The sequence below is a fragment of the Schistocerca piceifrons genome, chromosome 2 (genome assembly GCF_021461385.2).
Source record: "Schistocerca piceifrons isolate TAMUIC-IGC-003096 chromosome 2, iqSchPice1.1, whole genome shotgun sequence".
In the NCBI taxonomy this organism is placed as follows: Eukaryota; Metazoa; Arthropoda; class Insecta; order Orthoptera; family Acrididae; genus Schistocerca; species Schistocerca piceifrons.
Window position 1 is genome coordinate 629,416,571 of NC_060139.1, and position 25,404 is coordinate 629,441,974.

The 25,404-nt window shown below is 43.7% G+C and overlaps 1 protein-coding gene across 1 annotated transcript in view; it reads right to left on the reverse strand.

Moving 5' to 3' along the window:
• LOC124777343 (fibronectin type-III domain-containing protein 3A) overlaps positions 1–25,404 on the reverse strand; it is a 317,923-nt gene that overhangs the window by 84,947 nt on the left and 207,572 nt on the right. The window contains exon 3 of the mRNA XM_047252707.1: positions 12,670–12,833. Coding sequence (XP_047108663.1) covers positions 12,670–12,833 — 164 coding nt within the window. The remainder of the gene's footprint in view (positions 1–12,669; positions 12,834–25,404) is intronic.

Consider the following 25,404-nt stretch of genomic DNA (forward strand, 5'->3'; position numbering starts at 1 on the left):
CGAAGAGTTTGCGAATAGTTTTCGCATCGGGAGCTTTTGGAACATTAAAACGAGTCTGAACACTGACTACATGCGTAGGATTGTGTTTTAACCAGTGGTTTTCCAGTAGCAGACAACACATCTTTCAATGGAATATATGCTTTCAACCTCTTCCTTCGGTGCGCTAACTTTTCACCTTTCAGCCGTGGAACTGGCTACTGAGCTGCAACGCACTACTACTAGGCATTACGTATTGCGATTACAGCGCCAACTGTTCGCAGCTTTTAGAACCATTTTGAAACTAGTGTACAATTTCCATATAAAAATTCTTACAGATTTCACAATAAACATACCGTTTGTTATACTCTTCTATCGATCTCCGTTTTCGAGAAACGTTATTTTGAAATAACGGATTCCTTCGCTGGACACCCAATACTAATGTGCATGCGAGATATTCATGTTTACATAAAAGATTACGAAAGTAAACGAACGAATAAATAAATATTTAATAGGAGAGTTCCTGAAGTTGTGTTAACCTAGAGGGAATAACAATGATTCAAAAATAAAGTTAATCGAGTTTCACTATGAAACTGCTTACCTAAACGCGAATAGAAGAATCCCAGCAGTGGATCAGTTCTGGTTAAACATCGATGTTCGGTAACCGAAAATAAATTGCTGGAGATAATATAAAAGCGGCTCTCCAACACAAAATAGGTACATTCAGCTTGCTAAATCAAACCAGATCACGTAAAATTAAGTGCTGAACCTATGATTAATGCAGATCTGACTTTACCCAATAAAACGTAGCTATGTGTGTAAGGACAATTTAATACTGTACCGCCAAAAACGTCATTACAAAGAGAGCAAGCTGGGAAAGGACTGGGAAGCAAAGGAGCGATGTACCTCTCAGAAGAACTATCCAGGCGTATTTCCAAAGCCAGAGAAACCTCATGATATCTACATTTGGATGGATGGTCGGGAAATCGAACCCCGGTCCTCCCGAATATGAGTCCTGTGAGCTAACCACTGCACCTCCTCATTCGGTAGAACACCAAAGGCCCGGCCGTCTGATGTATACGTCATTACCTGATTTAGCATCTTACACAAAGTGACTTCTGTTAGCGAAAAAATGGAAAAAAAAGACACTGTACTCTTGCTCGACAAGTGCAGCATTCATCTTTGAGGACGCGGAAGAATCGAATACGAGTAATGAGCGTTTCTTATTTTGTTGACTGCGAGCTGCTTGTGATAAATGGTCCTAATGGCTCTAAGCACCATGGGACTTAACATCTGAGGTCATCAGTCCCCTAGACTTAGAACTACTTAAACCTAACTACCCTAAGGACATCACATACATCCATTCCCGAGGCAGGATTCGAACCTGCGACCGTAGCAGCAGCGCGGTTCCAGACTGAAGCGCCTAGAACCGCTCAGCCGCATCGGCCGGCCTGCTTGTGATACAAATATATGTTGTCCGAAGTATCGTTGAAGAGGAAGGAACAACGGTTCCGTCGTATAAGCAAAATTACAGAGTCCACTTTCTATAGAAGTCGTGGTCAGTAAAGACGCAGCACATGGTATGATTAGACGAGGATGGTGAAGGAACTCTGTGACGTCCTTTCTAAAGGAATCCTGGAGTTCACCTGAAAAACTTAAGTAGTCTAAATGAGGATGGCCGGGTTGGATCTGTATTCCTTACGATTAGCATTCAAATGCCTCTCTCATAACCACTGCACCATCTCTCACACGGTCAAAAAAAAAAAAAAACGTATTACAGTTCACTGGTACAGTAGAAAGAGCCACCACTTGAATGTTGAGTTGCCAAAGTGCCGGGATTGGGGACTGTGCTGAGGATGAGCCGGCAGTCTTTAGGTGGCCCCGTCGGTCTCGTCATGTTACAGTTTAAGATTTCGCTAATGTTAAAAATTTCTTTACCACCATCATTAGCAGCAACTGTATGACTGCTGTGTTCATGTCAATCAGGAACACAGGAACGTCTGTCGACAGAACCCTGATCTGTGTGTACATCATGCTTCGCTTGACGAAAGGATTTTTTGAAAATATAGACAGTTTCAAATAGATCCTTACAATTTTTCTGACGTATATTTCAGAAGCTGGAACAGTAGAAAGCTGTCGTTTGCAGCATAATGTTCACACACTTAAAGCTTTTTCTGTTCGAGTTAAATTATTTAATTATTGACGAAAATCACCACACCACATGTGGCAAAGTGTGTGGAATGGCTGACAGACACCCAGACAGTGTTGGTACACGAGGATCAAGGAACCTAAAAATGTGGTGAAAAGGACGAATTCCAGGCGTCCGAGCACGAAATATGAATAAGTGGAATGGATGCAACAAGCATTAATCCTAAGCCCAACCAAATGAACACGTTAATCGTCTCGACAGATGCGGCGACCACCGACCACAGTGTACAGGGTGCTACAAGAGAGTCTGAAGCATACAGCCCACAAGCAGCAGCTGCTGCAACAGCTTCAATGTGATGCAAAACCAAAGCATAGAGCATTTGCAATTGAGGGAGAGTCGCATCGATGACGACCCAGACTTACCTGTTTCAGGTAACAGATTAAAAGAATCTCTGAATGACAACTCCTCCTACTCAATATATGAAGTAAGCGTGAAAAAAAAAAAATTTCGTTGTGTAATAAAAACTAAGTTAAACTGACACGTTCCACATCATTACGAAATGTCGTATTCATGATCTATGGAAGAAGTACTAATGTAAAGTAATGCACATGGACGAAGCTTGCTTTCATCGGAGCAGCAGTTGCACGCGTTAATAAGTACACGCTACGCCAGACATGGGAGGAACTGGAATATCGCTAACATATCCTGTGTGCTACAGATGGCGCACACACTGAAATTTCTTAAATGCTACTAAAACTTTACGTGTGTTTGAACATTACTCCACAAACAGCACCTTTCTACCCATCTCATTTCTGAAATATGTGAGATCAAAGTCGTAAATATCATTTGGAACATTTTATGTGGCTAAATTCTGAGAGTTTTTCTTTACAATCAAGTACCACGACCACTTCGAGAAATTCAAGTACTCCACGTTCCCGATTATCTTGGTTAATGGGAACCTGAGACAGTGCAGATAACCCAAAGAACAAGATATTCAAAATCTAGTTTTTACCACAAACTGTAATCGACTGAATTTGTAAAACAGCTACATGTCACATGCGAAAGACCACTACAGTGCTTACGCATTACTTTCCACAAATTGACAACGCATTTACAAAATTATCCTAAGAACACAATATTTCGTATCACTTGCTTCCAGTTCACTTTCGAGAATGAATCGTCCCATTTTTTCCTGTTTCTTTTTTTCACTTTTTTCTGACGAGACTTTCAGTCATTCGATGTGCGTGACGACAGGGTTTCCGAATCGAATCATCTTCGCTCTCTGTCTCTACTGCACCGCTATATCTGCGTCACTCACCTGCCCAAATCCCAGTCCGTAAACATCACTACGTATAACCACTGGTGAATGATTTTGTGATATATGTCTTTACACCAGAAATTTCAGACAGTAGCAGTATTCCAATAATGGGAGATAGCTGTATTTAGAATTGATGATATTTTTTGTAGTCATCCTGTATAATCGTTGGAAACAAAGTCACATTTCCAACACACTGTCTTTAAAGGGCTACATCAGTTGTTCTCTGTCCATAATAACTAACTTCCGACTGTCTCAAGATGATATGGTGGACTGTCGGTCCGTTCGTCTTTAACGAAGACAACACAGCCTGCGTCACTCAGCTTTTGGCAGCTGACTAAGGTGGAGGGAAGAGCAATCGAAAGATGGGGAACGTATTTACTGAAATACACGCAGCCTAAGCACACACAGGATTTGATTAAATCACAATGGGACGGCGGAAATGATAAGGGGAACCCGCGAGCGGCGGTGCGCCGGGCTGGGAGAGAGCAGAGCAGGTATTTTGGTGGGCCGTCCTATTCTCGCCGCTGCAACCTTGGCCGCTGCGGCCTTGAGACGCACGTTCTGTCCTGCCCTGCGCCAAGCCTCTCCGGGAAGCCGGCCGACAGTCACTGTCCGCCCACACCCGCAGTTCCGGTCTCACCTTCGACATGGCGGACGACCCGAGGCGCTGCAGCATGCTATGGATGCGCAACCGTTCCCGTCATCATAGACGACCTTATTCCAAGAGTGCACCTGTTGCCGGAATTTACAACGATAATAGAAGACATATTGAACCAATCGATACCGAACGTACGATCTGACCCATGACATCAAAATGGCAGGCATACACCCAAGAGCGTGTCAAGGGTGTGAAATGGAGGGGAGCAACTCGTATTAATCTTGCTGTGACTGATGAAAAACTCCGAGATTTCACATCAAGTGTATCTTGGTACATGCTAGTATACTCTGTTCAAAACTACTATAAGACTGACAGTTAGGCCGGGGCGTGTATAAATGCGGAGCCGACCAGACACATCTCATGCCGAACACAAGCATAAGCTTAAATTTCATTCACTTTTCGTGAAAAATCCAATGTACAGAAATTGAACTGATATCAGTGAGTTCTGGGAAAGCTGTATTATTGCTGTTGTTACCTTCAGTCTGAAGACTGGTTTGATGCAGCTCTCCATACTACTCTACCCTGTGCAAGCCTCTTCATCTCTGAATGATTACTGCAACCTTCATCCTTCTGTAGCTGCTTACTGTATTTATCTCTTGATCTCCCTCTACGATTTTCACCGAATACTAAGTTTGTGATCCCTTGAAGTCTCAATGTTTTCCACCATTCGACCCTTTCTTTTAGTCAAGTTGTGCCACAAATTTCTTCTCTCTCCAATTCTCTTCAGTATCTCCTCATTCGTTAAACGGTCTACTTACTACTTCACTCCATACGAATACTTTCACAAAAGACTTCAAACACTTAAATCTATATTTAATGTTAGCAAATTTCTCTTTTTCAGAAACGCTTTTCTTGCCATTGCCAGTTTACTTTTTATATCCTCTTTATTTCGGCTATCATCAGTTATTTCGCTACCCAAATAGAAAAACTCATCTATTTTCAGTGTCTCAGCATCACCTGATTTAATTCCACTACATCCCATTATTCTAGTTTTGTTTTTGTTGATGTTCATTTTATATCCTCCTTTCAAGACGCTGTCCATTCCGTTCCATTGCTCTTCGAAGTCCTTTGCTGTCTCTGACAGAATTACGATGTCATCGGGAAATGTCAAAATTTGTATTTCTTCTCCCTGTACTTTAATTCCTACTCCAAATTTTTCTTTGGTTTCCTCCACTGCTTGTTTATTGTACAGATTGAGTAACATCGGGGATAGGCTACACCCCTATCTCACTCCCTTCTCAACCACTGCTTCCCTTACACGCCCCTCTACTCTTGTAACTACATGTGTAGGAGTTGTAAGTTACCTTTCGCTCCTGTATTGTATCCTTGATACCTGTAGAATTTCAAAGAGTGTATTCCAGTCAATGTTGTCAATAAGATTTAGTTGAGTCTACAAATGCTATAAACATAAGTTCGCCTTTCCTTAACCTATCTTCTAAGCGAAGCTGCACTATGTTTTCATCTTATAGTTAACTGCAACAGCTAATTTGTAAGATGATACAGGGAAAGTTTATGAAAATGTATTTCCTACTTAAACTACTGAATTTTCCGATTATGAGAAATGTTTTTGCTATTGGAAACAGGTGTATACATTACGCAAGTGAAATGTTCAGTATAGCTCTTAATATCTGCTGTTCCAAATCGGAACTTTGTTAAAGGTTATCTATAAAGAAGTAATTTGAGGTAAATGTGACATATAATGCTGCATAAGAGCGTGAAGAACTAAGTGTTTGCCCACTTGATTTCATTACGAGAAGCAGATAATTAGGTTTACACGATTTCTGTTTAGCCTCGCATCTATATCTTCCGTCTTTAACGATACATTACTGCCTAGGTTTGTCCATAGTGAAACGTCAGGACGTGCAGTACTATAAGTAATGATGTTTCTGTCTTGGAAAGGATCTGTTTCTTAAAAGTTACCAATAATTTGCAGAGAGTCTGATGTTTCCTTCTGCGATAATACGAGTACATATGAAGACGTAATCCGCTTACCCGTTCAACGCTCCCCCACCCCAAAAAAAGAGTTTTCAGCTTCGAGAATTTTCCAGCTTCCTCTTTGTTCTCGAAATAACCTTGCAGATTACCAAACCAGTATTTTTTGTTTATATTCAGGTCTTTAGGTCACTTTGCTAACGGAGAGAAGCGGACCATCATTAATTTTTCTCGAAGAAGGCAATTAACGACAGATTTTATGGTTATCTCCAGCGCAAGAGAGCGACGTCGAAGTTTCCACGCCTAATATTTGATAAACTTGCTTCTGGCATTGTTCAGTATCACACAACAAATAGTAAAAACAAAATTACATGTAAAGGAAGTGAGGGGGAAAAAACTGCACAGCGCGTGCTGTGCTCAGGTCTACAGTGGCAGACAGGGACGTGACTGCTACGTAACCTGTCATCGCAGCGAAGTCCGAACTGAAAGTAGGGTCACGGGATGTCCATTTCCGGTTACTAAACGTCGAAGCAGCCAAGTGCGTCCTACCCCGAGACACCCGCCCACAAACTAAGGCAAAGTGCAAGCAGGAAGTGGTGCAGGTGACGTGCCAGCCGGCAATCTTGGCCGGTTGCTGTGGCTCCAAGTCTCGTAGATCTGCCAGACGCCGTGGCGTGCTTCACGTGTGAATTTCACCGCACTACTTTCTTCGTAGCTGTCAATCCTAAAGTAATTTTGAAGATAGTATATTTAATATCCATTACACGTGCTCACTTTCTTGAAGCTGATACTGAGTTGATACGTCAGTGTGTTTGACGGGGCAAATTGCGAGTCTAGTTCGCGGGAAAAAAAAAAAAAAAAAATCCTATCAGACGCGGGGAGCGGGAGGCGCATAAACCATATATGCGTCTAACAGCTATAGTTAGTCTCATACGCTGGTTTTCCCAACTGTCAGTCAAACTTTATCAGACCAACCCCACGTAGATTAAGGGGTACGCTACAGATCTCTGTCACCACAGTCTACAGTCCAAAAGATAATACAAATCCGGAACGAATAGTCAGAGTTCTGCCTAAGAATGAGAGAAGAGCAATCGGAAGATAGGGAACGTGTTTACTGAAATGTACGCATCCTAGGTGCAGAGAAGATTTCAGTCCCTTGATCTGTTTACACACAACGTCACAAACCGCATCATTACGTCACGGGACAAACAACGTCCAATACCGGCAGTTTCAGCATCCGTGTATGCAGCAGCAAACATAATGGACATCGTAAAGTAGCTATCTACCTAATTTACTAACCAAATTTGAATCTAAAAAAGTATAAGGACACACATTCTTTTGGTGCAAAAGTTCTAAATGCCGGAACACCAGATCACTTTCAGAAACGTAATGTTTTCTGTAATATGGTGGCAAACTATAGTGTTCCGCTCCTACATCAGTGTTACAGGTACTCAACATAGTGACCGGTTCAAATCGTGGTGATGATAGAAAATTTCCATTACTAAATTTTGCGATCAACTGTCTGAAGCTGGCAGCGTATAGGGCTGTAGGCTATTGATCCTAAGAATGTAACCGAAACGCAATTATCGCTTGGAAGGAGGGCATCAGTATGGATGCTCCTTCAGTTCTTCACGAGGAAAAGCTCTGGTGGCACTTCTCTGCATCACCCCCCCCCCTCTCTCTCTCTCTCTCTCTCTCTCTCTCTCTCTCTCTCTCTCTCTCTCTCTCTCTCTCACGTGCCACCATCACAACATTGCAGCCCATAAGCAGAGAAAAATCCACACGGTGAAGCAATGGCAGATTATTTCCTGTAGAATCTTGCTAAATATGGAGCAGGTGTATGTGGCCTTGAAAATACGGAAGTCTCTTAGAACAAGGACGCATTTTATGTACCTTCACAAGAACTGTAATATATTTTTAGTCTTGAGTTTCCCTAACCATAACCGAGGATCGTCGTTTTGTACTTACGATAAACTCCAGAAGTCTAGCAATAAATGTAACTGATTAATTGATAGATCATCATTAATGAATGTGGAAACAAAAAAATTCAGCCTTCGGGGTTCCTCGTGAGGCATATGCATACTTTAGCGAAGGCACCGCCAAAAAGAAATAAAAGACAACATACTAAGGAATGATGTGCACACTAAAATACTGACCCATCCCTACGATGCCCCTAGTATTGGTGCCCTTTTGGTTACCAGCAAATCGCCGTAGGAAGCACTTGGGCGCTTACTTACTAAAACGAAGGAAGAGTAGGGATTAACGTCCCGTCGACGACAAAGTTATTAGCGATCGAGCAGAAGCTCGAAATGGGGGAAAGAAATCGGCCGTGTAATTTTCGAAAGATCTACCCCGGAATTTATTGTACGCGATTTAGAGAAACCAAGGAAAACTTAAATTTGCAAGGCCGGACGGGATTTGAACGCCGCCCTCCTGAGAGAGAGTCCAGTGTGCTAAGAACTGCGCCGCCTCTTTCGGTGCTTACATACAAATGTGAGGCGAATAATTTGCGCTTCGTCGTGCAGCTTAACCGCTAACTGCTGCAGAAATCATCATTAGCCTGCGGCTACGATATCAGGAAGGGTGGTAGGGGAGGCAGAAACTGCAGCAGTAAATGTGCGCAGCTAGCTGTAACCGACCACACGTGTGGCGGCTCCGGCGCACGTGGCCGTGGAGGCTGTAAACGTGATTTACTCCGCCACCCCTGCCGCTCCCGCACTCGACAGCCGGCGTCTGCCGCCACCGCCGGTTTAACAGTCTGGTGCCCGCCAAGCAATGTTTCAAACGGCCACAAAAGTTGCTCCTTTACTCCAATGGCTGCGCCCTTTCACCCTCCACGTTATTAAAGCGAAAGTAAACCTCAAGGTCCGCCTTCCCCCTTACGCAACCCTCTCCCCCCCCCCCTTCCAAATGGGGGATGCCATATTTATGGTTTCATTTGCAGTGCTACCGAAAATTGTTACGTTCCATACGGTGCTGCACTCTGATTTGCAATTTTTCACAAAAAATTCACGTGTAACAATTCTTCGTAATTCAGCAGATTAACGTGACTTCAACAAACGCTTTCTTCTACGTGTATCTCCCGAGTGGATACAGCACAGCGCGTCGGCTTCTTGAAGATAGCCTGTGACTAGCTATGTATGTTTTCGACACCATCATCAGCTGCTTCTGCCGCTGTCCGCCACCCCCCCCCCCCCCCCTCCCTCAAGCAGTTCTTGATCTGCGTATTTTGTCCAAGTCAAAATATAATTAACCACTGTCAAAACATATCACAACGGTAATTCTGTAAAATATGGTACTAAATACAGAACAGCCGACATAACAGTCAAACATTTTTCTTTTCTTTTCAGTGGACTTCATTCTCAAGCAGCGCGACTGGAAATTTGACAGTAGGGTCACGTTGAAGTTTTTAAAATTAAGCTGTAAGCATCTTCTGGCACATATAAATATTTCACGTCATAGGTGGCCAATTTTTACCATCAATTCATCCTTTTTTGTGAAAAACTGAGGTACCAATTTTCATTGTTCGAATTTCTGATGACGTCAGTACCCACCAATCTGTCGTGCAGATACGATTAAGGTTTGCTGTGACATCCGTATGTCTTTTGTAGGTGGATATTTGACTTGTTATTTCATAACAACTATGGTTGCTTTCCCATCTTGATAAAACTTTCTGCCGGTATTTAACGCCTTGAATATGATAAGGTCTACACAGACTGAGTACATTTTATAGTACTTAAGGAACTTTCTACTATCGCCTGAAGTCCTTAAAGAAAGCTCAGAGAAACCTAACTTAATTTTGATCTGCTGAGGACTAACAACTTTCCTCCTCAGTGTCGAGATGATCTCTTTCTTTTTGTCTGTCTCTCTCTGATATAACCACTCTCATCTCAGTAAATCATGTGGTCCTTGAATCAGACGAAAAATCGCTATGCTGACAATGGGCGGTCTTTGCTGTTGCCTGGAGACAATGAAAATACGTGACAGATGTAGCGCGCCAGTACGAGAACGTGGTATAGTGTAGTGAGTTTTTTCTTAATGACAATACAAGTTGTTTGTTAGTTAGCAGATTAGAGGCGACACACAATTAGGGCGAGGTTTTAAGTGGCGTTAATGTCACCCGTGTCATCATTTCACGGAAAAGGTTCCACGAGTGAAAAAATATTCAATGCCAGTACAAGCAACGCTACCGAAGTTTTTCAGCCCAGAGGCAGGATATAGTCAGTTTGTTATGGAATCATATTCTAGAGAAATTCAAGTTACATGAATAGTATTTTCAGAATACAAAAGCATGTTAACCCTGGAGTTAATTAAAGAACGTCCTGCAGACGCCTCTTCAAAAAACTGGGTATACTGCCAAGTACCTCACAATACGTAAATTCATTGATGTCCTTTGTGACAACCAATGTTCCTCTTTTCACAAAATTAGTTAAAATTATGAATATAGCAATTGAACCTGTAAAAAAATTAAAATCTGTCGTTTGATTAAGTAGTATGCAGAGTTGTGTGTATCCTTGAACTTCATGGGCTAGAGACGATGGAATAATTTCCTTTCTTTAATATGAAACAACGGAAACTCTAAATTCCTTAGATTCGTAATTACTTCATAATTTTTTTTCTGTCTAGACGCATCAAAGATCACCATGTTTGTAATTTTACATTAATTGTGAATAATAATCTTGCTATTGAGTTAAAATGACTTGGGCTCCTATTATACAGTGATGAACCAAAACATTATGACAGTGTTCGTCCGTCTTTAGAACGAAATGTGTAACTGATTCTGCGTATCAGAGACAGACAATTTGTTGGTAGGTTTCTGGAGGCATGTGGCATTAGGTGTCTACGCACAGGTCATTAATTCGTGGATATAACGGGTCGTTGATTTGCGTAGTCGGTGATGGCGCCCGATAGCGATCCAGATGGGTTCCACAGGATTTACATCAGGCGAATTAAGTCGCCGAGACATCAATGTGAGTTCAGCTATAATGCTCCTCAAACCATTGTAGCACAGGTCTGGCTCCGAGACACGGGCAATTGTACTGCCGAAAGATTACATCGCCGTCAGGGAACACATCCAGCATGAAGGGAAGCAGGAGGTTCGCAGCTGACAGAGTGTCTTCTATTACTACCACAGGTCCCATGCAAGCTGCAAGCGCAGGAGAATGTCTCTCATAAGGTAATACTGCTCCCACCGGCCAGCGTCCGTGACGTGTTGCACGTTTCGAGCCACCGTTCACCTCGGTGACGTTTGTGGAGACGACCAGCGACATAGTGTAGCAAATGTGTAATTCACCCGAAGAGTCGACACGTTTCCATTGATCGACGGTCGAATCCCGATGGTCTCGTGCCCACTGCAGTCATAACTGACGATGTCGTTGGGTCAACATGTAAACACATAGGAGTGGTCTGCTGCGGAGCTCCGTGTTCAACAATGTACGATGGACGGTATGCTCAAATGGCTCTGAGCACTATGGGACTTAACATCTATGGTCATCAGTCCCCTAGAACTTAGAACTACTTAAACCTAACTAACCTAAGGACATCACACAACACCCAGCCATCACGAGGCAGAGAAAATCCCTGACCCCGCCGGGAATCGAACCCGGGAACCCGGGCGTGGGAAGCGAGAACGCTACCGCACGACCACGAGATGCGGGCGACGGTATGCTCCGAAACACTTGTCCGTGCACCAGCATTGTGCTCTGTCGGAGATGGCACAGATCACCATCTATCCCACTTTACGGAGCAGACAAGCCTCCAGACCCCACGCTCTGTGAAGAGTCGCGGACGTCTGACCATTTAACGCCTAGTGGTAGTTTCACTGTCCTTCTACCCCTTTCCGTAGATGCTCACAACAATAGCACGTGAACATTCGACCAGCTTCGCTGTTTTCGAGATACTCGTTCACAGGCTCTGCGTAATAATGTATCCTTTGACAAAGTCGCTTACCTCAGAGGATTTCCCCATATCTCCTCTAGTATGATCCCCGTCCGTGGCTGCTCCGCTTACATACTTCTGTTAAGGCGTCACGTGCCCGCAACGCCACCACGCGGCATCCAACGTGGCAGCGGGCAGTGGTCATAATGTTTTCGCTTATCAGTGTGTACTGAAGTCACACCTTAAAAATCACTAGTGTCTGTACAAGTGTATTACGTGTTTCAGCAGTTTAATTCCGCTGGGAAACGAAAAAGATGTGACGATTACACGCAATCAACGTTCTATCAGATGCATATTTGCATCCTTTCTCTTAGAGCTCGCGGTCTAAATTGCTTGTTATACCAAGTCCGATTATTCTTGCTGTGCACTGCGACATTTCATAGCATTGTGCTACTTTTTAACACGATTGACTAAAACCCAACTTAACGCTCTCCTACAGCGATCTCTGCATCTGGTTTCGTCATAGCCGGAAAAATACTGGTAACAACGTGCAGAACCAGCTTCAGCGGAGAGTTTTGTTTAAATTCTATCGTAACTGCAAACCAAACATCACGATTTCGAATCCCGGTGCAACCTTTGTGACTTATCCCACCTCAGAACAATTGGTATTCTGAGGCACAATACAATCGAGCGTTCCATCTTTCTTTTGGTGGAACTTACGGGATAAGAAATCACAAGGCTGGAGGCTGGAGTACTCACGTAGGGGGGCGGCATGGGCAGCATGGCCTGCGGCGACAGGATAACGTGGCGCAGCGTGCCGCTCTCGTCCACGATCTGCTGCACCACGTGGCCCGGCGGCACCTGCACCGGCATCGCGATGGGCGGCGAGCTGTTGGTCGACACCATCGGCACCGTCACCGGACCTGGAACACACGTATTCCAGAAGTACCCACACACTCCCAGAACAGCCACAGTATTATGACCTTCCTGAAGACCAAAAACATTAGCTGTAGGCATCAACATGGCTTTTAAGAGGGCTATTAGTTTATTACGGTCCGATCGATCGCTAAATGGAAATCAGTGAAAACTGAATATATTTTATTTACACCCGTTACCTACATTTTCCCGCTGTATCTCTACACAGTCGCCGCTCCAACTCAGACATTTGTTGCAGCGTTGTACCAACTTTCCAATTCCCTCGCCACAGAAGGTAGCCGCCTGTACTTTCCGCCAATTCTCTACGCTGGTCTGCAGCTCGCTGTCTGTGCCAAAATGTTGTTTTCATGTAATAAGAGATGAAAATCAGAGGAGCCAAGTCTGGGTTGTATCAGAGGAGCCAAGTCTGGGTTGTATGGTGGGTGATCAAACAGTTCCCATCTAAAATGCTGCAGGAGCGTCTCCATTGCCCCTGCAGTGCGTGACAGAGAATTGTCATGACGAAGGAATTACATGCCAGTTTTGTAATGTGGACTGCATCAAATCAGGCGAAGTCTTTCAACAGACACTCATACTTCGCTCAGACAACATTTTCTAGGCATCTTTAGATGCTCACTCTGCACTTAGAACTGTAAAGGGCGATATGAAGAAATCGATGAACATACTAGGGACACTCGGAACTCATCTGTGCAAAACTTCGTCGGAGTTACACTGTGGTTTCCATTTCGCGACCGATCGGACCTTAATAAACGAATAGCCCTAATAAAACAACGATCTTGTGGAATTCAGATCGCCTTGCTCGTAAACGAGACCTAGAAAGGAATATATACCACCGTCCACTGTTTCAGTGTTGCTTGTATACTGGAAGGTGTTCGATGCAGTTCCTCTTTGCTGCCTAGCGAAAAAAAAAGATAAAAGAAAACGTACGAAATTCAGAACAGCTTGTTCCTAGCAAATGGGACGCAGCATGCCACTCCTCTCGAAAATGACTCTTAGTATGTAAAAGTAGCTTCAGGAGTACCACAAGGGAGTTGTTACTGGACCATTACTGTTCACAGTCTGGAAAGCTTGTAAGGATGTTGCAGGATAGATTGTGCTGAGAAATAATTGTTAAGAAAAATTTTCTACGTTGCGCCGTTTCCAAGTTAGCCAATCAGGCCTCCGCGTGTGCAAAATCCAGCCAGGGACTGCAATGTATTGTTCTTTTGCTTTCATACAATCGAACACGAGTCATACAAAAATCTGACCATGCGAGGGAGGTAAGGATCGAACCGAGCCAAAAGCTGAGCAGTAAAGTGCGCTATCATGTACACTGTGATCAAAAGTATCCGGACACCCTCAAAAAATACGTTTTTCATATTAGGTGCATTGTGCTCCCACCTACTGCTAGGTACTCGATATCAGCGACCTCAGTAGTCATCATACATCGTGAGAGCAGAATGGGGCACTCCACGGAACTCACGGACTTCGAACATAGTCAAGTGATTGGGTGTCAATTGCGCCATACGTCTGTACGCGAGACTTCCACACTCCTAAACATCCCTAGGCTCACTGTTTCCGATGTTATAGTGAAGTGGAAACGTGAAGGGACACGTACAGCACAAAAGCGTACAGACCGACCTCGTCTGTTGACAAAGAGACCGTCGACCGTTGAAGAGGATCGTAATGAGTGGTAGGCAGACATCTATCCAGACCATCACATAGGAATTCCAAACTGCATCACGATCCACTGCAAGTACTATGCCAGTTAGACGGGAGGTGAGAAAACTTATTTCATGGTCGAGCGGCTGCTCATAAGCCACAAATCACGCCGGTAAACAAATAATGCCTCGCTTGGTTTAAGAAGCGTAAATATTGCACGACTGAGCAGTGGAAAAACATTGTGTGGAGTGACGAATCACGGTACACAATGCGGTTGTTGTTTTGCGTGGCACTATCACAGTACAGGCCTAGATTAATGTTTTAAGCACCACCTTGATTCCCACTGTTGAAGAGCAATTCGGGGATGGCGATTGCATTTTTCACACGAACGAGAACCTGTTCATAATGCACGGCCTGTGACGGAGTGGTTACACGACAATAACATCCCTGTAATGAACTGGCCTGCACAGAGTCCTGACCTGAATCCTATAGAACACCTTTGGAATGTTTTGGAACGCCGACTTCGTGTCAGGCCTCACCGACCGACATCGATAACTCTCCTGAGTGCAGCACTCCGTGAAAAATGGGCTGCCATTCCCCAAGAAACCTTCTAGCACCTGATTGAACGTATGCCTGCGAGAGTGGAAGCTGTCATCAAGGCTAAGGGTGGGCTGACACCATACTGAATACCAGCATTACCGATGGAGGGCGCCACTTGTGGCCGTTGCCAGACCTCTCGCACACTTGCGAGAGCGTACGAACTTCCACTCACTAATCTGATTCTTATTGACAGAGTGTTTAAGGCACGATTAGGACTTCAGTATATATGTAAGACGCACTCTCAACAGTTTCCGAGAAAATCGAGTTTGACAAATTGTGTACGTTGTATGGTCGCTAGTATTCAAGGACTCCTAAGTCTAGCGTGTAAGCGCTTAGTTTCGTAAGCACGAGATCACTGGATCGAATCTCGCTGCTGGTACTTTTATTTTCTCCATTCCAACGTAATTCTAACAACAGATTTAGTATTACTGTAGAAATTATCAACATTTAATGATTCAGCTATAATTTTCAACATGGGGGCGGGCATCGTCATGAAGACGATACAGGCAGTTGTTGTGGCGTTTATCACGAAGGTTATGACGCAACTTAATCAGAGTTTTAATGTAGGCTGCAACATTCCCAGTGATCTCATGTTCAGCTAAGTCCTCCAATAACACACCACGCATATCCCAGAACTCTGCCACAAGCACTTACCCAGCAGATTCAGTCACTTCGAATTATTTTCGTACGGGGTAACCAGCATGTTTCCACTTCACAGAGGCCTGCTTGGCTTCGAGCACCAGTGACAATTTCTTTCAGAAAGTCGTGAGTCGTGCCCTTCTGCGACATAACGCGTTAAGTGATCCAAATTTGTCATAATTCGCTGGCACTTATGGTCATCTGTCAGGTTCTAGGCACTTAGTGTGCAATAACTTTATGACATTTCAAAGAGTCATGAACGATATCGCACACTGAACCATAGGAAATGTTGAACTGCTGCGCTAAGGTTCGCAGTTACACAAGCCGGTCGTTGAAAATTGCTGCTTCAACGGCACTGACATTCTGCGAGGTTGCAGCTGTTACCGGCAGCCCGGAGCGTAGCGAATCACCAAGGTTCACAGGGCCGTCTTGGAAGAATGCACGTCGCCTGGAGACATCGCTACGGTCCATACAGTGGTCCCCAAACACGCCACGCACATACCCGTGAATTTAACTCTGTTTATGACATTTGGCCCATAAATATAGAACTACACTTCGCTGCTCTTCACAAGTTGACGACGGTTACATGCCCGCCCGCCATGTGTGTTTCGTAGTTGAAACGTGGGCTGCACAACAAAGTAACATCTGTATCGTGAACTTCAAACTATATCGAAATGAAATTTCAACAATCCAGCTGCAATATCAGGGGAGTAAAAAAATTATTGTGCGTTAACTTTCCGATCCTTCTTGTCGTATAATGTGTAAACTACTGAGGACTGCACGAATCAGGATGACACGGATTGTAAAAACTTAGAAAACAATTACTGCGACATGTAATGAGGGCCGAACACCGTCTTGTCAGTATGAATGAAATCGGTGAGGGGAGCTTCGTGCGGTCCCCTTGTTAGCAGCGAGCGGCGCACGAGACAGACTTGAATTACGCGAGGTACTGCTTTGCGGATTTAGTCGAAAACGTATATTGGCGAACCCTAATGGATTCTCTGTGCTGCTACACATCCAAAATTAGTTTAAGAACGGGTCGCTAGCCTCGAATTGACCCACGAGACAGGGTTAAACTTCTCAGTGTTGCAAACCCAATATTTAAAAGGCCTCTAGGAATCCAACCGCGGAACATTTCCGAGATCCGACCATTGGAATGGAATACGAACACCGCATACAGTTCCTACGCCACCTCCAACTGGCTCCTGACTACTTACATCGATAATCTCTACTTAATCCAACACCCCCACACTTCAGCGTCAATAAGAGAAAAAGCCACGCAAAAACATCACTTTCAAATTTCCTCGGAAATAAATATAGTTAATTGGATTCTAGCACCCTCGCCAAGACAGTTTTGTTCAATAAAGCACCACCATTTAGTTAGTTACTGGGTTCGCGATCTGATGTAAGAGCCCTGTCTAACGGGAACGTGCGCGTTCGCTGAAAGGCAACACTCGCTAGGAAATCGTACAACTCTACGCTGGCTCATGGGAATGCACTTTCGAATGCTTTCAGACTGCTCGTACTACAAAAAAAGTAACTTGGGTGATCACTAAAAATCTTTAACACCTGAATTTTCTTAGGAAAACACCACATCCGCCCCAGTGGACACATGACTTCTCACAGCACGGGATTGCAGGCCGACTACTTCTGATTTCGCAAGTTCCAAAACACATCCACGAAATTATTTAACATTTAGGCTTTTCGGCCACTCGGTAGCCGCGTGCAGGTAGTTTCAGTGGCCCTTCGCCACTCACGGTACCACTCCACTGCAAATACTGCCTACCACCGGTCTTTTGAAGCGTTCATTTCCCGGCAGGTGTTTGGAACCACCTGCCCGTCCTGGGGAAACCACAAGTCCTTGAGCCAGCCTCTTAGGTCTCCTCAACAACCCATTTAGCGGGATTAGGGAAAGACCGGCCAATCACCCCCGGACAGCGACCTTGGCGCAAACGAGAGCCACAGGAAGCGCACACAGACGCGACCAAGAAATCACGTTACAATTAGTTGCATTTATGTCGCGATAAATATAAAGACCGTAATATACATTATTTGACAATACAGGGATTGTCTACTAATTTTATTATATACTTTGTTAGGATGCGTAATGAAAGTATCATGTATGTTGTTAGGTTTTTTTCTGCTTTAGGATCAAAGGTAATTTCATAATGAGATTGTATGTAAAATACATCTTTGGCGGTTTTGTTTCCCACAGAATTGCTGGTAACCTGATATGTGATTTAAAAAGTTTAATAATCAACACAGGTTTAAGATCCCTGTATGTTCAAATAATGAATATATAACACACATGAAATGTAACTAATTTCAATAAGACAATAAAATGGTAAGCACTCATGTGTGTACGCAAAAAATTTTCAGAGGGAGAGAATGGGAGGGGTGGGCAATATTCAAAGCTCCAGTTTCTCAACTGATTCTCTAGTCGGAGAACGTGTCGTGCCCCAAGAATTAATTTTGACAAGAAGTATACAACATTTATTGTATCTTAAAAGATTGACAGTTAATACATAGTAATTTTGAAGTAGATTACTTTGGTATGTGAACGGCAAACATATTTCGATAGTATATGAAAGGTACTTCTATTTAGGTTATTAGCATGAATATAAATGCCATTTTTTTTTTTTACTCAACGATCTGAAATTACATCCTTCTACGATTAAATCTCAACGAATTGTGAAGTAAAATATTTAAAAAATTATGTATTCACATTCCCTTCATGTTGGGCGGAAACTGAAATAATAAAATCGGAAAGAGGAAAAAAATCAGAATACGTGACGTAACCCAGTTGGATATCAACAAAAATATCGCATTAATACCCCTCGAAGCAGAGAAACAGATAAACTTTGATAATACTTAATTTACTTTGATCCCGTCTATAACAGTTTGTTTGCTTATGAAATATCACATCTGTTCACTGTAGCGGATTTATTGCATTATTCATGATTTATATTTTTTAGTGTTGACTGACATAATTGAAGTTGAACAAAATGTGTTTTGAAAGCTCCATTTATCTGGGTTGGTTAGGTCAAACATACCCAGTGGTAAATGCACCACTACAGCAAACAGGTAACTTATCAAAACCACCCTCAAACTGGTCTGTAGAATAAGCTTTTAGCATCCTAGGACTGCACCAATATAATCCTCGCCCGGCAGTCTGTTACACGGTTGCGCAGCATGGCAACTGGAATGCATAATCCCTAACTTTGTGAATGCGTGTGGCGTTGTTGCACTCACAGACTTTGTGAAGATCCCAGGCCTGGAGAATAATTTTTTTGATCTTAACATTTCACACTTTTCTCCATTTCTTCTAGCACAGGAAATAGTATTTGCTTCTTTCGGCTAACGTGTTTGGGGCTGTAACTTAAGTATAGATGTTCACACCTACGTAAGAGTATGGTTGTGTTCTTCCGATTGCACTACTATACGTAGCTCTGCTGTGTTAAAGTGAATACAGACTCAGCAACGCAACTTGTGTTTTCTTTGTCCAGAGACAGTTGTGATTCCATTGTGCATTATGAGAATCGGGGATAGATGACGCAGGTATGAGGTAGTGGGAACTGGCGTCTGTATCCGTGCGAGTGGGTGTTGAAAGAGACCGTTCCTGAGCACGGTGATGGCTGAACAATGAAAACACAGAAAAAAAATTGAAGATGTTACATCGGCACTGGTCTGTAAAGGTCAACCACTTGACTGCAGTAAAGCGTTGAAACGGAAGTCGCGCCAAGGAATAGGCATAATTTCCCTTGCTAATAAAACCCTAGATATGTAGTGATTGCTAAAGCAGCAGTGTTAAAGTTGCCGTTCAGTGGAGTCGCAGACAGTGATTGTTAGAAATTCGAGGGAAAACTGTAATGAAGAAAAAGCCTATACTCAGGTGCCAGGAAGGGGCAGCTGCTCCCTCTTGCGGACGCCTAAGTATATACCTATTAGCGGTAGCCTCTGTATGACTTTTTATGTTGTAATCTGTAACGTTGTAATAATGAACTAATGCTGAAATGGGATAGTGTCTGCAAATGGCGAAAGCGCTATCATTTAGACAGTTCTCTACGACTATTGGCCATGTGCAATTCCTCTCCCGTCCTACTGCGACTAGAGCCATTGGCCCGCCTCTAGCCTTTAATTTTCAGATTTTCTTTCCTTTTGCTCCTATCTTTCGATGGGAGTCAATATTTTCCGCACGCACTTACTGCTGCTCTCATCAGCACAAGAAAGCCCTTTTCTCGCAGTGTGCGCCGTGTACAATACGTGCCCCGCCTCGGCGGCGTGGAGGCGATGCAGCCAATCGCCAACTGGCTGCAGGCGACGGAGTCTTTGTCGGCGTGCCAAGGCCGAGCAGCGCTCAGCTGCAATAGCAGTAGAAAGTGGCGCTGGTTTCTCCTCGTAGCAAGCTGCAACCACTCTCCTTCCAGCTTACGAAGTAAAATTAACCTCCAGGGCTGACACCTACAAATCGAAGGGGAATAGAATAAACCGAGCTTACATTAATCGGGAAAGAAAACTGAGATACTTCCGAGCACTTTCCTACTGGACGCATCTAGTTAGCATGTCGCCCTCTGGACCGTTTCGGGAGAAGTTTAGGATTTAACATCTCGTGAACGACGAGTTAACATGAGACGCAGCTCAAGATCGAATTACTAAAGGATAAAGCAAGCAGGCGGCTTTTTCACTCTTCGGGAAAAGCATACCGGAATTCGTTCTTTACGTTAAACGATTCAGAGAATCCAGAGAAAACTTATTACCTTGCGGTAGGACGAGGCCCTGAGCTTCCCTTCTCTCGAAAGAGGATGCATTTCCTCGCCGGAACTTAGAGCTGCAGTTGCTGTTTCTCGAGGAATTCGTCAGTTTCCTTCGTGAGACTGAAGGGACCACTTACCAGCACTACCATCAGCGAAAAAGCTTTAGCAGTGCCACGAGACTGGACGCCCCTGGCACATAGCTAACCGCTCATTAGGAAGGAGACTGAACACTTACTTCGCAGTACTCCGCCCGTCCAAAATGGGCCATGATTGATTTTATTCCTAGTGTATAGATGACGCCAGCGCAGTAACTATGGTGGCAACTTGAACTAAACCCTGTAAAGAAGAGATGCGTTTTCGACCAGTCAGTTGTGAGCAGGCAGTGTTAAGCAGCAGAGACGCGACCGTTGTGTGTCAATGTCGTTGTGTCACAAATCACAGTGCAGCAACGAACTGAACTTCTCTAAATTGGGTGTTCAAGATATTCTGCAGAATATTTTGAAGAAGAGCAAAGTGCGCAGAAAGGCTGTCCTGCATAGCTTGACTACCGAACCAAATAACGACGCGTGAACGCCTGCCGCGACTAGGTTAAATGAAAGCGCGGACAATTTTTTCCCCACTCTTCTCTAGAGCGGGTCTAGAGCCTTAACCACTGCCTCGCCTTGGTCGTTGCAGTTGTATCTAGTTGAGACATAATTCTTTCGATAGCTGTGACGTTCATCGTATTAAATAAATAGATCTACCTAAATTTGTCTCCTACATTTCAATTACCAACGTTTGTAAGTGAAGTTATCTATTAATCTGTCCTACTTCAAAGGAGGAAGTAACGTCTAATAAGTGCTGCCTTGTGCATCATCTCCCCCTCATTATCTTCTTCAGTTTATCAACAAACCACATCATCTAGATATCCACTGATACCTAAAGGCGCCCTATACTTTTCCAAACATTAAGGTCTTCAACGATAGGATTCCGTATTGGTATCCATGTACTTTACAGTAATCGATTCTGCTTCTAATAGGTCGTCGTCTGTTCTCTCTTCTACTCATGTTTGTTTTCCGATACATGTGTGTGTTTCTCCCTCCATCCCTCCCTCTCAGTTCTTAAGGGGGCAGAGAGAATGTCTTTACAATCTTCATTTTATAAGGTGCGGAACTATTTGCGTAATTCAATATGGTATCCTTCCATGTTCTTAAACAACTTCTCATAATCTTCATTTCTGATTTCTTGGCTGATGAATGTTACTTACGTTGTATCTACATCAGTTGGTTATCTGCTTCTACATCTACTTCTATACTCTGCAAACCACCATGTGATGCATGGTAGAGCGCACCAGTTATTACGGTTTTTCCTGTTCCATTCAAGCATGGAGCGGTGGAAGAACGATTATTTGAATGCCTCTGTGCGTGCAGTAATTATTCTAATCATATCCTCACGATCCTTATGTCAATGATACGTAGGGGGCTGTAGAATAGTCCTAGAGTTAACATTTAAAGCCGGTTCTTGCAACTCTGATGACAGACTTTCTCGGGATAGTTCACGTATGTCTTCAAGAGTATGCCAGTTCAGTTCCTTCGCTATCTCTGAGAGACACTCCCATGGATTAAACAAATGTCCCCAGTCGTGCTGCCCTTCTCTGTTCACGTTCAGTATCTCCCGTTAGTCCTATCTGGTACGGGTCCACACTTGAGCAATATTATAGAACTGGTCGCACGAGTCATTTGTAAGCAGTCTCTTTTGTAGACTGATTGCTCCTCCCCAATATTCTGCCAATAAACCAAAGGCTCTTTGTTTTACATTTATGCCGGCCGGGGTGGCCGAGCGGTTCTAGGTGCTACAGTCTGGAACAGCGCGACCGCTCCGGTCGCAGGTTCGAATCCTGCCTCGGGCATTGATGTGTGTGATGTCCTTAGGTTGGTTAGGTTTAAGTAGTTCTAAGTTCTAGGGGACTGATGACCTCAGATGTTAAGTCCCATAGTGCTCAGAGCCATTTGAACCATTTTTACATTTATAACGAAAGCTCATATTATTGGGGAAATAGAAAGTCTTACTGTAATAGCGAATCTGACTTAAGGAAAACATCAGAAGCGAACATTAGCTGCCGCAGTCCATCTGGTACACCTTTAACCGACGAGGTATTGGAAATATTTGTTTGTTTTCCGTAAAATGGACACCGTCTTCTTGTGAGAAGATAGCACTGGCGCTCTTGACGACGTGACTAAATTTGCGAATTCTGCTGAGGAAAAATTAAATGTCTGCTTCCCGGAGACTGCATGTGAAGCAAGTACTGAAAGAAATCGGAGCTGCCAGTAAGTAGCAGGCTGCCTCTGTAGTTACGGACATTCGATGTGACTCTTCTAAATGTTCCTCACGCCATCACCAGTCGCCTGCTGTAACTGATGACTCTGCTGCGCTCAGCAAATTACGCACTCCAATAATGTTAATGTCACTGAGCGTGAACAGTCATACAAGCATTTCCACTTCAACCATTTGTCTTACAATCGAGGGAAAGTCCCCAAAAGACTGGTCACAACGTGGGGACGGGATCAGTTCTACTTTAATTCTGGGACGATGTGTCCCAGACAAACAAATATTAAAGCCATGTGTATATGCAAGTGTATTGATGTGTGAATATCTGTCGCTGCGCATCGCGATCAGCAGCTGTAGAACACCGAGTTTTTCTCAGATGTAAGAAAAAATAATTAGAAAACGGTCGTTTTCGACAGCGAGAATGTTCCATGTACTGGCAACACACAATAGCAACTACAGAACTCGTTGACTTCCACAGTTATCGATTTCGAGAGCACAGACGAGCGTCAAAACAGACTCCTAAAGTTAGTTTCACTTACAAGTGACATGTAATACTTCGCTGAACATTCGCCAAGTAATTACTAAAAGGTAAAATAAAACTAGCATTGTCCATCATAACAGACTTTGGCAATTCCTTTCCTTTTGGTTAAGTTAGCGGTATATTCGGAGGCAGTACTAGTTTACTCTCCGCCCTCGGTAGCTGAGTCGTCAGCGCTACAGAATGTCAATACTAAAGGCCCAGGTTCGATCCCGGCTGGGTCGGAGAGTTTCTCCGCTCAGAGACTGGGTGTTGTGTTGTCCCAATCATAATCACTGCATCCCCATCGACGTGCAAGTCGCCGAAGTGGCGTCAAATCGAAAGACTTGCACCCGGCGAACGGTCTACCCGACGGGAGGCCCTAGTCATACGACATTTAAATTTACCAGTTTACTGGCATGATTTGATTTCCTAGGACATTAAGAGTCATTACGGCAAGTCTCTCTACGATTCCATATCTGAATTTTTCACCCTAGGTTGGTTGGTTGATTTGGGGGAGGAGATAAAACAGCGAGATCATCGGTTCCATCGGATTGGGGAAGGAAATCGGCCGTGCCCTTTCAAAGGATCCATCCCGGCATTAACCTGAAGCGATTTAGAGAAATCACGGAAAACCTACCTCAGGATGGCCGGACGCGAGTTTGAACTGTCATCCTCCCGAATGCGAGGCCAGTGTGCTAACCACTGCGTCACCTCACTCGGTTTTCTCGTGATAAAATACACTAAAATCAACGAAGAGGTCCTTCACAGCAACACAGGGGCAACTAATACTTTCTGTGAAACGAAAGACTGAGCACTTCTTTTACCGTTGTCTGTTCTGCAAAGTCTTAGTTCGAGTTAATGTAAGTACAGGTCACGACATATACAAGGCACCTATTATTTAGGTATCATCGATTAAGAAAAATGTTATTTCGCACAAACCTTGTCAAAATTTACGTTGCTTTCGTCTATTACACTTCCAGAAAATCAAAGTCTTAATATCTTTCCTATTACTTTTGTACCTGCAGGATAGGATAGCACCCTTTCTACCCCGATGCAGAGAAAGAGAACAGTGGAAAACTGCCGTCTAAAATGATTCAGCGGTGCACCGTTGTATGCAGATGAAACGGCTGTGGGAGGTGAAAGCGGCCGAGTTCCACGCATTGTCCTGCGGCGATTGCCATTCGTGGGCTTCAGGCCGATAAAACGCCATATCCTACGACAACCACTTGCGCAGTCCACCCGTCGAACAGCAGCGTGCCGTCATTCTGACTAACATGTCTGAACTCGGGGGTCGCTGTGGCGCACAGCCTTCCGACGAAGCAGTGGTAGACGCATGCTCAAGCTAACGACACACGCGATGAACTGTCCGCGGGCAGCGAACCGTCAAGTGCACGCAGTACGCAAAAGCACCTGGATGCCACGAGGGAATCAGAGGAAAAAAAAAAAAAAAAAAAGAGTTCGAAAGGCGACCAGTTTCTTTATTACAACTGAACGGAATCCGATACGTACATAATTTTTCAGTGGGATATTACCGAAAGAACTTTTAATAGAGTCGTTTCTGACACGATAGCGACAAACTTGAGGCTGTTCTTAGGGTTTCCTGACTGCTGTATTGTCTCTTAATTATCACACTGAAATTCCGTTACATTTCTAGCAATTTTCTGATCATCGTATTCTGGCTTGCTGTATTTCCTCGAGTACTATCGTCTTATTACAGTACCTATCTCTTTCATTAACCTTTCAACGTCAGAATTTTATCTCCGAGTGATTTAAGGAATCTGTCAACCTGAATGACGTTAACTTAGTTGTTTCCATTGCTGCATGTCGAAAGCAATTACGTAATATTATCCAACGTCTATAAGTTATATCCGTAAACCTAACAGAAAAACTGTTGGGAAAATAATTCCTGAAATTTTAATTTCAATTTGTAATGACAACCCTTACCCATTCTTTTCAAGCGGTGTTAATGTAAACACAGAATGTAAACTATATGTGTGTATGACTTTTAAACCTCACAAATACGACATGAACAGACGCTTGCTCTGGTATAATGAGCAGAGTTTGTATTACTTTCCAAAGTTAGAAATTAACTGAATA